The 13,384-nt window shown below is 40.1% G+C and overlaps 1 protein-coding gene across 1 annotated transcript in view; it reads right to left on the bottom strand.

The window, feature by feature from the left end:
• The window catches only part of NTRK2 (neurotrophic receptor tyrosine kinase 2), a 388,739-nt gene that overhangs the window by 156,186 nt on the left and 219,169 nt on the right, over positions 1-13,384 (bottom strand). Inside the window, exon 14 of the mRNA XM_065946651.1 lies at positions 9,586-9,774. Coding sequence (XP_065802723.1) covers positions 9,586-9,774 — 189 coding nt within the window. The remainder of the gene's footprint in view (positions 1-9,585; positions 9,775-13,384) is intronic.

Here is a 13,384-nt window from a genome sequence, read left to right as displayed (position 1 = left end):
TCCTCGTCACCAAAGTCTTCCCAGTTTTCCTCTTTGGAGGCCAATGCTAATAAAGGTTTAGGTAGGGCTCAAGGCAAACTAAAATCTTATATGCACACAAGGAAATTTTAGTCAAAATAAAGGTTCTTAAGAGAGAGAAAAATATCCTAAAAATGACAACACTTGGGAAAGAAGAAAATGGCCCTCTTTAAATGAGGGTTAAGAAGCGACACAGAAGCACAAGTGCTTCTCTGGATATCAGAGAATGGCATTAATTGAACTAGGAATAAGGATGAAATGTCACCATTAGCATCATGGTTCCTGAACCTTCATACATAGAGAAAAGGAAGGAGGGTGATAGAATGATATGAACAAAGGAATTTATATTTATGGGCCAGAGGAAGTAAAGCCAGGATAGAGAGAATGTGAGGCCAGTTAGTCCAGCTGGCCGGGTACTCTATTAATAGAAAGTAGGAATGTGTCCCTGGGTAACAGTTTCTCTCTGTTCATTAGCAACAGACTGAAGGCCAACCCACTAGTTAAAGCAAACTCTTTTCAGGAACAAGGGTGGAGATGAGTATTGGGCATGAGAGCATAAATGAATCTGAAAATCCATCCTTCTTTCAGGAAAACATGTCGGGTGGCCACTCAGTGGTGCAGAGATATCATGTAATCTCCTGTAATGAAGGCATTCCATAACATGGAGACCAGCTCTTTTAATATAATTAGATAGTGTGGGATTGTATCCTGTCCCCCCTGTATCAACCACTTATTGGAACATTAGGAATATGGCACTTAGTCTAAATGCCATCATTATCTAATAATCACTTGGGTTCCACTTTAATGCACCCAGAAGGTCAATGGCATGCTTAAATAAATGTGCTAAATAATAGCAACAGGGTAAAAAGAATGTTGATGTCTACCCATATTCATAGCATGTACAGGAACTGATGAAAATAATAGAGAAACTAGACATTAGATTATTGTTTTCTTTCTAGAATTCCCCCTTGGTTCCCCACTCCCTTTGGTTCAACACTGAACAAATCTAACTTCTTACATGTCATAGGAATCTATGTATTCTGGAATTACTTTTAGAACCTATCAACTTTAATAGGACTCTGCAAAACACCAACTCTGAAATACTCCAGTAAGTCACACTGTTGATAGAGGTCCTCTGTCCAGAACCCAGCTTAGGCCTTGATGCTTGAGACATTAGAAGAGGAAGCCTTTCATGAGAAGACTCATGAGGAAATCTCATGAAGAGATTACTGGGCCACTGACTGCATCAAGTTTAGGTAAGGCAGGATGTCAAAGGAGAGACTTCAGTTTATCAGAGGTCCTTGCACAGCCCAGGAATCCTGGGAAGAAGAAAAGGCATCTCTACATAGTGGAAAGTAAAGCAGATGTAACCAGCCTGACCCTTTCAGATCCAGGACTCCTGGCTCTCTGAAAGGAGCTAGCCTGTCAGGGTGAAGAACTAGGAGGCAGAAAGTGATCATCTGCTCCAGTTGAGCAGCCAGCTACATCTGGAGTCATGCAGAGAGCTGATCCTAAACTGAGGCACTCAGGCTTCCCTGGCAAATGAGGGAGCCTTTTGCTCCCAAAGTCCTCTCAGCCTACAGCGTAAGGTTTGTCTCCTCTGTGACACTCACCCTGAAAAAGCTGGGCTCCTCTGGATTAAGGGTCACTCGAAACCTGACCTGCCAAGGTCAGCCCAGCCCACCTCTGTCTTAACTCCTATGTTGCTGCTGTTCAGTCACTAAATCACATCCAACTCTTTGTGACCCTGTGGACTCCAGCATGCCAGGCTCCTCTCTCCGCCACTATCTCTGGATTTTGCTCAAATCCATGTCTACTGAGTCAGTGATACTATTTAACCATCTCATCCTCTGCTGTCCCCTTCACCTTCTGCCCCAAGTCTTTCCCAGCATCAGGGTCTTTTCCAGTGAGTGAGATCTTCATATCAGGTGATACTCCTATGTATAACCAAGCAAATATAAGATCTGACACCAGCAATGATACACCCAGTGAGCTTCCTACAGACTTTCCAACACAATTCACCCAAGATAACCCATTACTACAGAGATATGAACAAAGCCCAGTACAAATAAAGGCCAGGGTTCAACAAGTTAGACCTTATATCATGGGAGGTTAAAAGGACAGTCACAAGATGACAAAGTTTGATATCCAAATGATATTATCAGTAGTTGTCTCTGTTAGAATTATAGGTAAGTTTTTATTCCATCTTTGTTTCTTATGTTTTCCAAATTTCCTACTATAACTTATATTATTTATTTTTAAAGAATTGCATTTTAGGGACTCTAAAGGCATTTTGGTGCATGAAGACTTAATTCTGTCTTACTAGCAGAAATCAATCATCAGAGCTATGCCAACTAGGGAGATCAATCCATTATGATTTGCCCAAGACTGTCCTGTTTTGAAAGAACCTCCACAACCCTGGTTGGGTGTGTGGGTGGGGGGTACAGTTACTGTAATACTTGGAGGGGGTACAGTTGGAGGGGGTACAGTTACTGTGATACTTACATGTCCTTCTCCTTTGGATCACAAGTACTACCTTCTAATTTTCACCTCCCTGAGGGAGCTCAGACATTGAGAAATACACAGTATCCTCTCAGCCAAAGGAAGTGGGCTCAGACAGCGAGCCCTGTGAACACTTTGGGCTGCTGTCTCCATCTCAGGAGGCTGCTTTACTCCTAGAAGCTAAGCCTGAAGAGGGAGATTGCCTTTTGTGGTTGGCTGTCAGGTTGAAAGAGAAGGAGATCTCTCTCCAATTCTTTCCTGTCCATGGTATGAAGCAAATTCATCTTACAAACCTCAAGAGAAATATCCACTATCAAGGGGCTTCCCAGGTGGCGCTAGTGGTAAAAAAAAAATCCACCTGTCAACGCAGGAGATGTAAGAGACACGGGTTCCACCCCTGGGTTGGGAAGATCCCCTGGAAGAGGGCATGGCAACCCACTGCAGTATTCTTGCCTGGAGAATCCCACGGACAGAGGAGCCTGGCGGGCTACGTAGGGTCTCAAAGAGTCTAACGTGACTGAAGCGACTTAGCATGCACACACTCACCAATTACCAAGACAAAGAGCAAACAAAGAAGCTGCAACATAGTGAAGGAAGGGCAGCATGGCTGTGCCTCAGAAGGAGAGCTGGCATGATGACAAATCTGAGAAGAAGCCCAGCCATCGTGGCTTACCCTTTCTAGCTGGTAGAATTAGCTGAGACAGAGAAAATAATCTGCACTTCACAAAGAGAAAGCCTGCACTCTGTTACATTAGCTGCCATGAAGGATTGAGCTATGAGCAAGTATCACATCCAAGAAAAACTCCCCTTCTGTCATCTCTACTTAACCACAGGGAGCACTCAGTGTTCAAAGCATCTGGGTAACAGGAGCTCCCCAGCAACATAAGAGGCTCCTCTGCATGTGTTTGCTGAGCTGGTTCTAGTCCCCAATCTGCTGGCACATACGAGAGTGACCAACCGGAAACCAAAATGGTGGTGCATTTGATTAGATTCATCCTGCTGGTATCCCTCTCCAGTTGGGCTGAGCTTTGGAAAATATCCAGAACAAAGACTGTAGGATCTTGCATGTGCTGGGATGCTTCTAGCACATCAGTGATGATTTGGTGAAATTGAACTCAACTGTCTGGTGTGTGAGGGGGTGCATAATTTCCTCTTGATTGTCCAATGATGTGGAAGTAAAATCAGAATATCACTGTAAGTGTCTCTGTGACCTAAATCCATAATTGTTTTTTCCTTTTTTAGCCATTAACTGTAAGATGGAGTGTTTTCTCTAAGAGGTCTAGGTATCCTATAATTGGGTGATATTTCTTTTTTGATAACGAGTCATATCACCCAGGGGTCAAATGCTAATAGAATGAAGTCTCTTATTTTACATAGTCATAAATGTGCTTGAATTTTCTTCTCAGAGGAGTTTTTAACATGTCTTACATTGTACATGTAATTATGCAGCATGTATTTATTTCCTTTCTACTAGGAAATTCAAGTTGCTTTTTTTAAACATTATTTGCTAGCTTCTTGCCATCTCCTCTGGAGTTGAAAGGAGAATATAGTATCAAGCTGTTACAGCTAGCAATGGGAAACTATGACACCAAGAGACAGAATTGGATTGGGACTTTACAGAGTCTATGAGCAGTGTGCCATGAAGACCCCCGTGAGATAGGTTGTCAGCCCACTGTGCCATAAACGAAGCAATTTCTAAGGATCCTAAAATAACTGCATTCTCTTGTCCCTAGCACTCATGCTGGGCAAAATAGACCTAGGTTATTTTTAAAGTGCAGGCCATAGCCTTCAAAGGGATATAAACAGTTCCCAAAGCAGCTATCTTTTGGCCAATTAAATACTTAGAAGCAAACGTACTTTTGAAAGACAAAATTAGTAGGCAAAGGACATAATAAAGTGCTAAAGCAATTGTTTCTGCCTGTTTTTAAACCCTATAAAATGGACCATCATAATGGACCATGGGCACAGATTGCACTGAAGTTTGAAGATGACCTCCAATAACTCTCAACCCTTGATCTGACGAGCTCCTGGGGTCTTGGATATACTTCAGAACTTTTGCTCAGGTGTACTCAAAGTAATGTTACAAATATGTTCAAAACCTCTGCAGTTCTGTGAAAAATACCACTTCCATTACCTCCCCTGGCTGGTAACACAATGACAGGGTAGGTATGGCAGCTAAGAGAAGCAAGAGGGGTGCCCTGCATGATCTTTTCAGCTACTGTTAAAACACTCCCTCCCTTTATTATGTTTTATTTCCTTAGTCTTTGCTGGCCTATGAATCTGTGCTTATCTACATAGTTGCCTAATAAGCATGTAACCAATGGGAAAACACACACACACACAAACATATACACACACGCAAACTCTAATGCTTAGAGGAGCATGGCACACTGCAGGAAATCAATGTCCATTTCAGTGGAAATGAAATCAAAATGGGGAAAATTCAGGATTCCTTATCTGCATCTTCCACAGAGAGTTAATTACTAGCCCTAGATACACATAGAGGGCATGCGCTGTAAGAACAAACACATACAGTACATATTTAGAGACAATTCTCATTTAATGAAGACCCTCCACCTAGGATTCTAGCTAATTTATAAGGCTGCTCTAGGAAAGACACAATTCTAGAGATGTCAGCAAGTCTAAATGGCATTTGCTTTTCCTGCAGGGGAAGCTATAACGCATTCCCACCCTTCAAAAGAACCCAAGATTGATGATTCAGGGGTTTTGTTGGTTAGAGTGGGTTTTCTTTCTTTTTTTTTTTCCAGTTCAGAAGGTGTGTTTCCATTGTACCCTGTCAAAATGTTCTTAGCAGACAAGGAGAGGACAGTAGCACAGCTGCCCTTGAGCCAAGTTGGTCAATCCTACTAGGAAACAACCCCGTGTGGTCAGATGACAAGGTTTTCAGACACGTCTACACAGACTAGTTGAATTAAAGACCAACTGCAGCCTTGATGTCGCTGAGCTCCTCAGCTCCATCTTGCCATCCTGATTGATCGAGGAGATGGGTCTATAGTTAAAGTGGCATAGCACTCAGGGCTTAGTCATTAGAGCACACTGCTTTCTCTCGGGAAGGCAACTTCTTGCTTGGCTAGATTTTGGAAGCTAAGGAGTGACGTCAAGATGTTGTCTGGCCAGAATTTGCAGATAACCATAGAACTCTTCTCCTCCATCAGGCATGGATTTAGCCTCCTTTAGTTCCTGCAGTGACACAGGAGCCTCCAAATACCAAATTATTATCAGGCGGTCTTGGGGGAACCTCTGGGCCCTGCAATAAAGTAGACAGACTTGCTATTGGAAAGTGCTCGGGAGCAATTCAGCCTTGTTCAGATTGTTCTAAAATCCTGCAAACCACCTCTAGATTTTGAAAACCTCTCATAGCTCCTGAGAGTGAAAAAGTACTTTGGGGGACATAATTTAGCATCATCCTTCACTCAAATAATCTTACACAACATTTAAAGAAACATGGTTTAATCGTGATTTTTGGTTCACTTGTTTTGGTTTTAGAACAAAGTTACACAAGCAGGGAGGCTGTGTCACTATGGACAAGCTACTTCTGAGCTTGTAAAATCTGTAAAATCAACTGTTTTTATTCATTGATCTTTAAAGCCAAAAACAGTTGGTGTATTGTGGACCAAATATGATTTGTGCTAATGCATTTTGTTGGTCCCACTCATTGTTTTAAATCTTGGAGAAATCACATTAAAAAAAAAATGCCCACTCTCTGGAAAATTTGGAATATCTGGTAATACCAGGCCCATGTTCCATCATGATCTTCACCACACCATGTCATCTTTCTGATTCAGCCTGTTTGTAATATTGACCCTATAAGTCACTGGGGTTTAGGATGCTTGCTCTAAGCTATCAGAACCTTGTGCTTTGTAATTACACAACGTCTTTCAACACTGGCCCCCCCAAGGAGACTGCATGTGGCAAAGGAACAAGTCATCATTATCACCTGATTTCCAATTCTTAATATTGTAGGAATATTGTGGGTAGTCAATAAATATGTGATGAATTGAACTTCACTTTCTACATTAGATTCTTACAATTCAGTGAAATACAATGGGATCACTGTTTGTAAGATCATACATGTATTCTAAAGCCAAAATCTTTGAATAGCAGAAAGCTTTAGGAAAGAGAAGTAAATGTGCTGGTTTGTGACCCGAGCCTCTGATGGGTTCATCAGAGACTGTATGTTTCATGTGATATGTTGCTTTAAGCATATGAGCAAAGCTCCACTGAGAGCTTCTTAAATTTGTTTTTCAGATGTAACCTATCCAACTCCTTGGAAGAGCCCTTCTTTAACGGTTAGCTGTGAAAATATTTGAAGGGAATAAGTTAACTGAAAGCTAAGCTACCAAAATTTCATGGGCCTATAGTGACAAACCCCTCTCCTTCTGTATGTCAGATCTATGCATTTTGAATATTTTAATTTTTGAATGACTACAATTAGGACCTTCAAAGAAAAGATTCTTTCTTAAAGGCTTTTTTCTGCTAAAATTCTATCTAAATCTACTTAAACTGGTTAACACGTAAAAAAGTCATCCGACATTAAAAAATCTATGTTGTTAAGTTTAATAAGAATAGACCCAATGAAAAAGTTTCAATGTAAAAGGTCATTTATACTTGTTACAAGTCTGTTAGTAATTAATATTTCAGTAATATATAGCCATATCTGGTCAACATCTGGCCCACATCAGAGGCAAATAGTGTCCCATGCTATAATGAAGTAGTTCAATGGGTATAGTTTCTGCTCTCTAGGAGCTTACAATCTAACCTGATTTTAATCAAGACTACAGAAACATATACCAGAGTGGTAACACCCAGGGCTTCACAAAAGGTGACAGACACATTGAGGATAAAGGGAAAAAAATATGGGGTAAAGAGTGACATTTAAGAAAAGGTAAAGAGAGAAGAGAAGTAAATTGCTTCTTCATTCCCATTTCTTTGAAAAAGAATTTATGGAAGATGTGTTATTTTAAGTGTTCTTAACATCATGAAAGAGCATATGGCTTGATGCTTGAAAGAAAGAAAATTTCTGCTAGTATAAGATGCTAAGTGATTGAGAACACTGAACCAGTCAGGATGGCTGAGTGAAGGACTAGAGTTTATAAGGAAAAACCAATGGTCTGGACACCTCCGGTAGAGGACAGAAGCTGAAGGGAAGCTGCCAGTCTCCTCAACTGTCTTCCAGTTTCTTCCAAATGGGAGTGGCATAGAGTGGTTGAGCCATAAAACCAAAACTCCTTAAAATTACCAAAATGTCTAATCAAAACCTCTGTAAAAACCTTCATGGATGCTAGACTAAGGAAATAACCTTTAGAAATTTTCTTGTGGGATTTTGAAGGAAAGAAAGCACATTTAGAAAGAACCACAGACTCAGAAGCCATCTAGCCTATTTGATTCTATAGCATATGTTTGTTTGTTTCCTTGATCATTGGTTCATTTTCTCTTATTAGGCTTATTGGACTAATGCTACCTGCTTGATTATTTAGCTTTAACTTTTCTCCATTGACAAAAGCAAATTTTTGAGTACAGTTTAATTTTAGTCAACCTCAACTATAACATAGCCTTTGGTTAACTGAAGTATATCATACAGTCTGGTACTGGTAGTGGTGACAGGGGGGGTCAAAATGCTCTGTTCCTAGTGATGACAATCAAAATGATGACAGATTCTCTCATTACAATATCTTACATTGCTTTATCATTTCACTGTTATGCATGCAGGACATTTCAAGAACTGTTAGGGGATGCTTATCTCAACAAAGAATGCACATTGTAAGCAAGGCCTCCACACATCTTGTTTACACCATAATTATAATATTAGAATTAATAATATCTTGATTTCAAATAATACCTTTTATTCCAAGGAGCTCAGTATTCTTCATATATGCTATTCTATTTATCTTGTCATATTACAAATTCAACTGAAATCTGTGGTAGGGTCTCACATATTACAAGATTGTAATACTGTTCTTCCTAGTGATTAAATTCAAATGCAAATCCATTATTAAACATACCTCAGGATAAATTTGAATGAACAGGAGGAAATTACAGATGTTTGTTTATATTTAAAAAATACTCACTGCTAAATCCCCTTTTCCATGAGAGTTCTCAGTGGAAAGTCAGTCCCCAAAATCTAACCTTGAAATAGTCCTACCTTACCTGAGACAGGTAAGAACAGGAGAAGAGTATTTAAGATGGGTTTAAGATGTCTGCAAGCAGACAAAAAGATACCCACTTGTCAGTGCCAGGGAACCCAGGGGACCTTAGCCACCTGATAGTCTGACCCTCAGAGTCCCTTATTCATGTTTAAGGGAAGGCCTATAGTTCCAATGACATAAGCCTGTTTGTTCACTGTGGTTTTATTTCTTGTTGTCCTTCAGGCTTTGTTCTGTTCTTTATATTTGAGCAGTGGCTCAGAAAGTAGGATAAGAGTCTCCAAGAAAGATTTAAGCTCTCCAATAGAGGCTAATGTGTTCATCTGGTTCTGAGAAACATAATTCAGTGTAGGCATGCCTGTTGTGAAGTCCCTTTGTTATTGTGATATCACAGTAAGTCTCATGATAAGAACTAAGACTGAACAAAAAAACAAAAACAGAACTACTTAAATTGATACCACCTGTGTGCAACACAGACCATTCCTGACAACCATTGGTGTATTATTTTAAAGACTTTCAATAAACCAAATTTGAATCCCACCAATTGCTTATCTTCTGTAACTGATGTATGTGCATTCTAATGACAATTCTGGTTTCTGTCTCTATCTTTTTCAAGATAAGCATGCCTTAATTCCAAGTTCATGTTGACAAATGGTTTTGGAAAATGGATCCCAAGAGAAGTCAGTTCTGCCCACAGTTCCAATCCCAGCAGGAGACACACCCTAAGAATGCCATAATCAACAAACTAAATGATCTATTCCATGGGCTCAAAGCCTCAAGAATCCTTAAGACATTTCACTTCACCCTCCCCTCAATCATCCTTGTCAGGGACTCTGATAAACATGCTGCAAGATACAGCTATGAAGCAAATGGGCCAGTAAGTATAAACAGCTGTACTTACATGTGTCTGGCTTGAGCTGACTGTTGGTAATGCCAAAGTACTGGGGATTTTCAATGACAGGAATCTTGGTCATTCCAATAATGACAGCATCAGGGCCGCCCTCTGAAGACGACGGGGTGTTACTCCCATTGGAGATGTGATGGAGTGGGCTGGCAGAGTCATCATCATTGCTGATAACTGAGGCTGGACCTGAAGTTGGAAAAACATATATTCTCTTATAATTCTTCATGGTTTTGTTGAGCTATAATTCATATATATATATATAATTCACACTTTTAAAGTATACAATCCAATAGGCTTTAACATATTCAAACAGTTGCAAAACCATCAGTATAATCTAATTTTAGGACATTTTTATCATTTCAGTTAGCAGTCACTCCCCATTCTCCCCACTTCCAGCCCTATGCAATAATGAATTTACTTTGTATCTATATAGATTTACCTATTGTGGATACTTCATATAAACGAGATCATATAATATGTGATGTTTTGGGACCAGCTTCCTTCATTTAGTGTAACATTTTAAAAGTTGATTCACATTATAGCATCATTACTTTATACCTTTTTATAGACAAATAAAATTCTACTGTATGGATATGTCACATTTTTGTTGATCAATTCAAGTGATTGATGTTTGGGTTATTTAAATTTTTTGCTATTATGAATAATGTGGCTATGAGCATTCATGTACAAGTTTTTGTGTGGACATATGTTTTCATTTCTCTTGGGTGGAATCGCTGGGTCATGGCAACCCACTTTAATATTCTTGCCTAGAGAATCCCCATGGACAGAAGAGCCTGGCAGGCTGCAGTCCATGGGGTTGCAAAGAGTTGGACATTACTAACAGACTAAGCATGCACACACAGTAGCTTCATGGTTAACGTTTTGAGGAACTGCGAAACTATTTTCCATATTTTATAGCCCCACCAGCAATGTATCAGGGTTTCAATTTCTTTACTTCCTTTTCCTATAATTTGACATGAAGCTTTCCTCTCTGTTCTCTGAAAATCTTTAGAACACTCATTGAAATCCCCAGCATGAATCTAGGATTCCTGTTGTACAGTGTACTGAAAGAAGACCTATGAGTTCAAAGATTGGATCCTTTCTCCACTCTTTGGACAAGGCCCTTACCTTTCTGTACCTCTACATCCACTTACATGTGTAAAATGTGCAAAATGATATCTTTTTGTTACTTTAATAGGCTTTGAATGAAACTTCTGATGAAAATTTGCTTCATATGTATAAATTACTAAAACAAACTTACAACTGGTCAACTAAAATTGCATTGGACTGTCCTATTACTATGTTCATTTTCTCAAAGACTACACCATTTTTGCCTACAAGATACTTCCACAGCAATAATGGATCAATCCAAAAGCAACGTTCTGTGCTTTGCCTTTAGCTATAATATTATTTGTAAAGCAATTACTTGGATATCTTTATATTAAAACAACAACCATAACATTTTTTCATACCAGATTTGAACTTTATGGTCCAAAATCTCAGAATGTATATGCCTATAAATACGGTCTACTGTATCTTATGTGAACAATTCATCCATTGACCACTAAACCCATAATGTTTGGCAACCAAAACACATTTCCAAAGATAAAGGTCTACATTCATTAAAAACTTTATAACAATTAAGATCTCATGGGTTCTTAATAGACACGCCCTATAGGAAAAGTAGACAAAGTCCCCTAGACATATAGTACATGTTTCTGTAGTATATTGAATAGGTACAAGGTCCCAAGAAAGGCTCCCAGTGGCCAGGGCTACTATAATAAGCTAAGAGAAATATAGGAAGAAAAGCATATGGAGGAAAGACAAAGAGAAGACTAAATCCAATGTGCAGCCAAGACAAATGTGTGGTAGGGAAATGAAAGCCTAAACACCTATTTTCTGAGCAAGGCCATGTGTGTCCATCCAACCCCCAGGATGTCTCAACATCTCTACCTTCTCCTTCACATTTAGCTTTTTATGTAAGAAGCACAGCAATTCTAGAAACAAAAGCTGTTGTATCATACATTTTTGAATACCCTCTGAAATATCACAGCAATCCATCCCCAGCCCCCAAAATCCATTTTCTCTCTTATATGGGGATTATCACTGTTTGGAGGGATAACAATTGGACATTCCCCAGCTAGCTGTCTTAAACTATGTAGGAGGCAGCCAACTGCTATTACAGGTAATTTTTAAAAGCATTCTCTCATGGGGATGTGTATTTAAGTTGCCTTTAATGATACACTCTGGCTTACTTCTGCAAGCAAGTTCTCACACAGCCAATTTAGAAGCCACCAAAAACACAAAGCCAAGGGAAGCTCACCGGTTGTGCTCATCTTGAGCCTCGCTCACTGGTGTTTGTAAACAGTGGAAATTCTGCCAAGAATAGCTATACAAACAAGTTCTTTCTAATATCCTTAACCATCCCTGTTTTATGATTTGCTTTCTGACAGGCCCCTATCACCTAGAGCTTAAACCCAGAGGTGGAAAATGGAAATGTGCTATGCTAAGCTTTCTGCATCTTGTCAATAAGACCTTCCCCCTACGGGCTTCCTTGCTCCAGTCCTGGCTCAGCTGTCCCCTCCTTCGAGGTTAGCAAAGCATGCTAACCTCCCCGGGAAGAGTGCGGGGAAGGCATTTCTCAGCAGATTCCAGGCTGCACGTTTACCCCCAGAAAGGCAAGAGCTGTCATGTTCAGACACCACATGCTGTCAGAAGGCCAGCAATATTTGCTTCTGAATTCCCTGCAACAATTAGAAACGCACTGATCCCAGTTGCTTTGTCTCTGATTCTCTTTTGGCCCAGGGCAGGCTATCCACATTCCCATAGCATTCAATCATTTTGGAGGAGGCTGATACTTAGAAGACAATGTTGAAATTCCTCCAGGAATTTAGGCTCTGAAGCATCTGCCATGTACATTGCAGAGCCTTACTTAAAGAGTTCAACCAAGGGACTTGCTCTCTGCTTCTCGCCCATCACCAAAAAACATCCTTTCCTTCCCCCGCCTTGGTAAGTAAAACCCCCAGCTCCGAGGTAACAGATCCCAAGGGAACGGGCTCTCTGTTTGGAGGGAAATTTTTTGAGCACAGAAACGGTATAAAGCACCAGAGATAATTTTTCAAAACCGTTTCACTTTGCCAGGAGGTCACTGTTGACAAATCTGAGCAACATATAAACCTCAACAATTTATCAAGTGGCATGTTAATTCAAGTGCTGTTTGTTTCATTATTGATGTTCCAAATCCTGGAAGATTGATACGGCTGGCAAGGTTGCAGAGTTTCAGCCATTTTTCTATGAACAGTTTGATCTAATGGAGCACAGCAAAGTCGGGAAGGGGAAAGCTCTCGGGGGAGACGATGAATGTCTATATAATTTGACAGCAGCCTGTCTGTGCATATCATGGATGTCTCGTTGTGTGTCTGCGCACGTGGAAGAAACCCTGAGAAAAGACAGACAGAAGAAGAATCGGGGGCACATCACAGCATGTGAGAAATTCATAGGAGGACTTGAAAAGATGTCTTATAATATTAATAAGAAGCTTTAAATTGCTGGGTATGTGCAGCTTGCTGAGTTTGGGGTAGATAATTCTAATTACTGAGCTGACAAATAGGAGCTATGCCTGGAAACATTTTTAGCCGATTTTGATTTTACTGTGTCTCACGTACAAGAATGCATTTTTTCTTTTCCCAGAGCTGCTCAGTAATATATCTGGCATATATGACTTTACAGACATTGTTAAGACTGGCTGAGACCTTTTTGCCCTGGTAAGAATCGATGTAGGTCATCTGGAGAAGGA

The sequence above is a fragment of the Muntiacus reevesi genome, chromosome 10 (assembly GCF_963930625.1).
Source record: "Muntiacus reevesi chromosome 10, mMunRee1.1, whole genome shotgun sequence".
Taxonomy (NCBI): domain Eukaryota; kingdom Metazoa; phylum Chordata; class Mammalia; order Artiodactyla; family Cervidae; genus Muntiacus; species Muntiacus reevesi.
The sequence above is the reverse complement of the archived record's forward strand: the minus strand, read 5'-3'. Positions and strand labels throughout refer to the sequence as shown.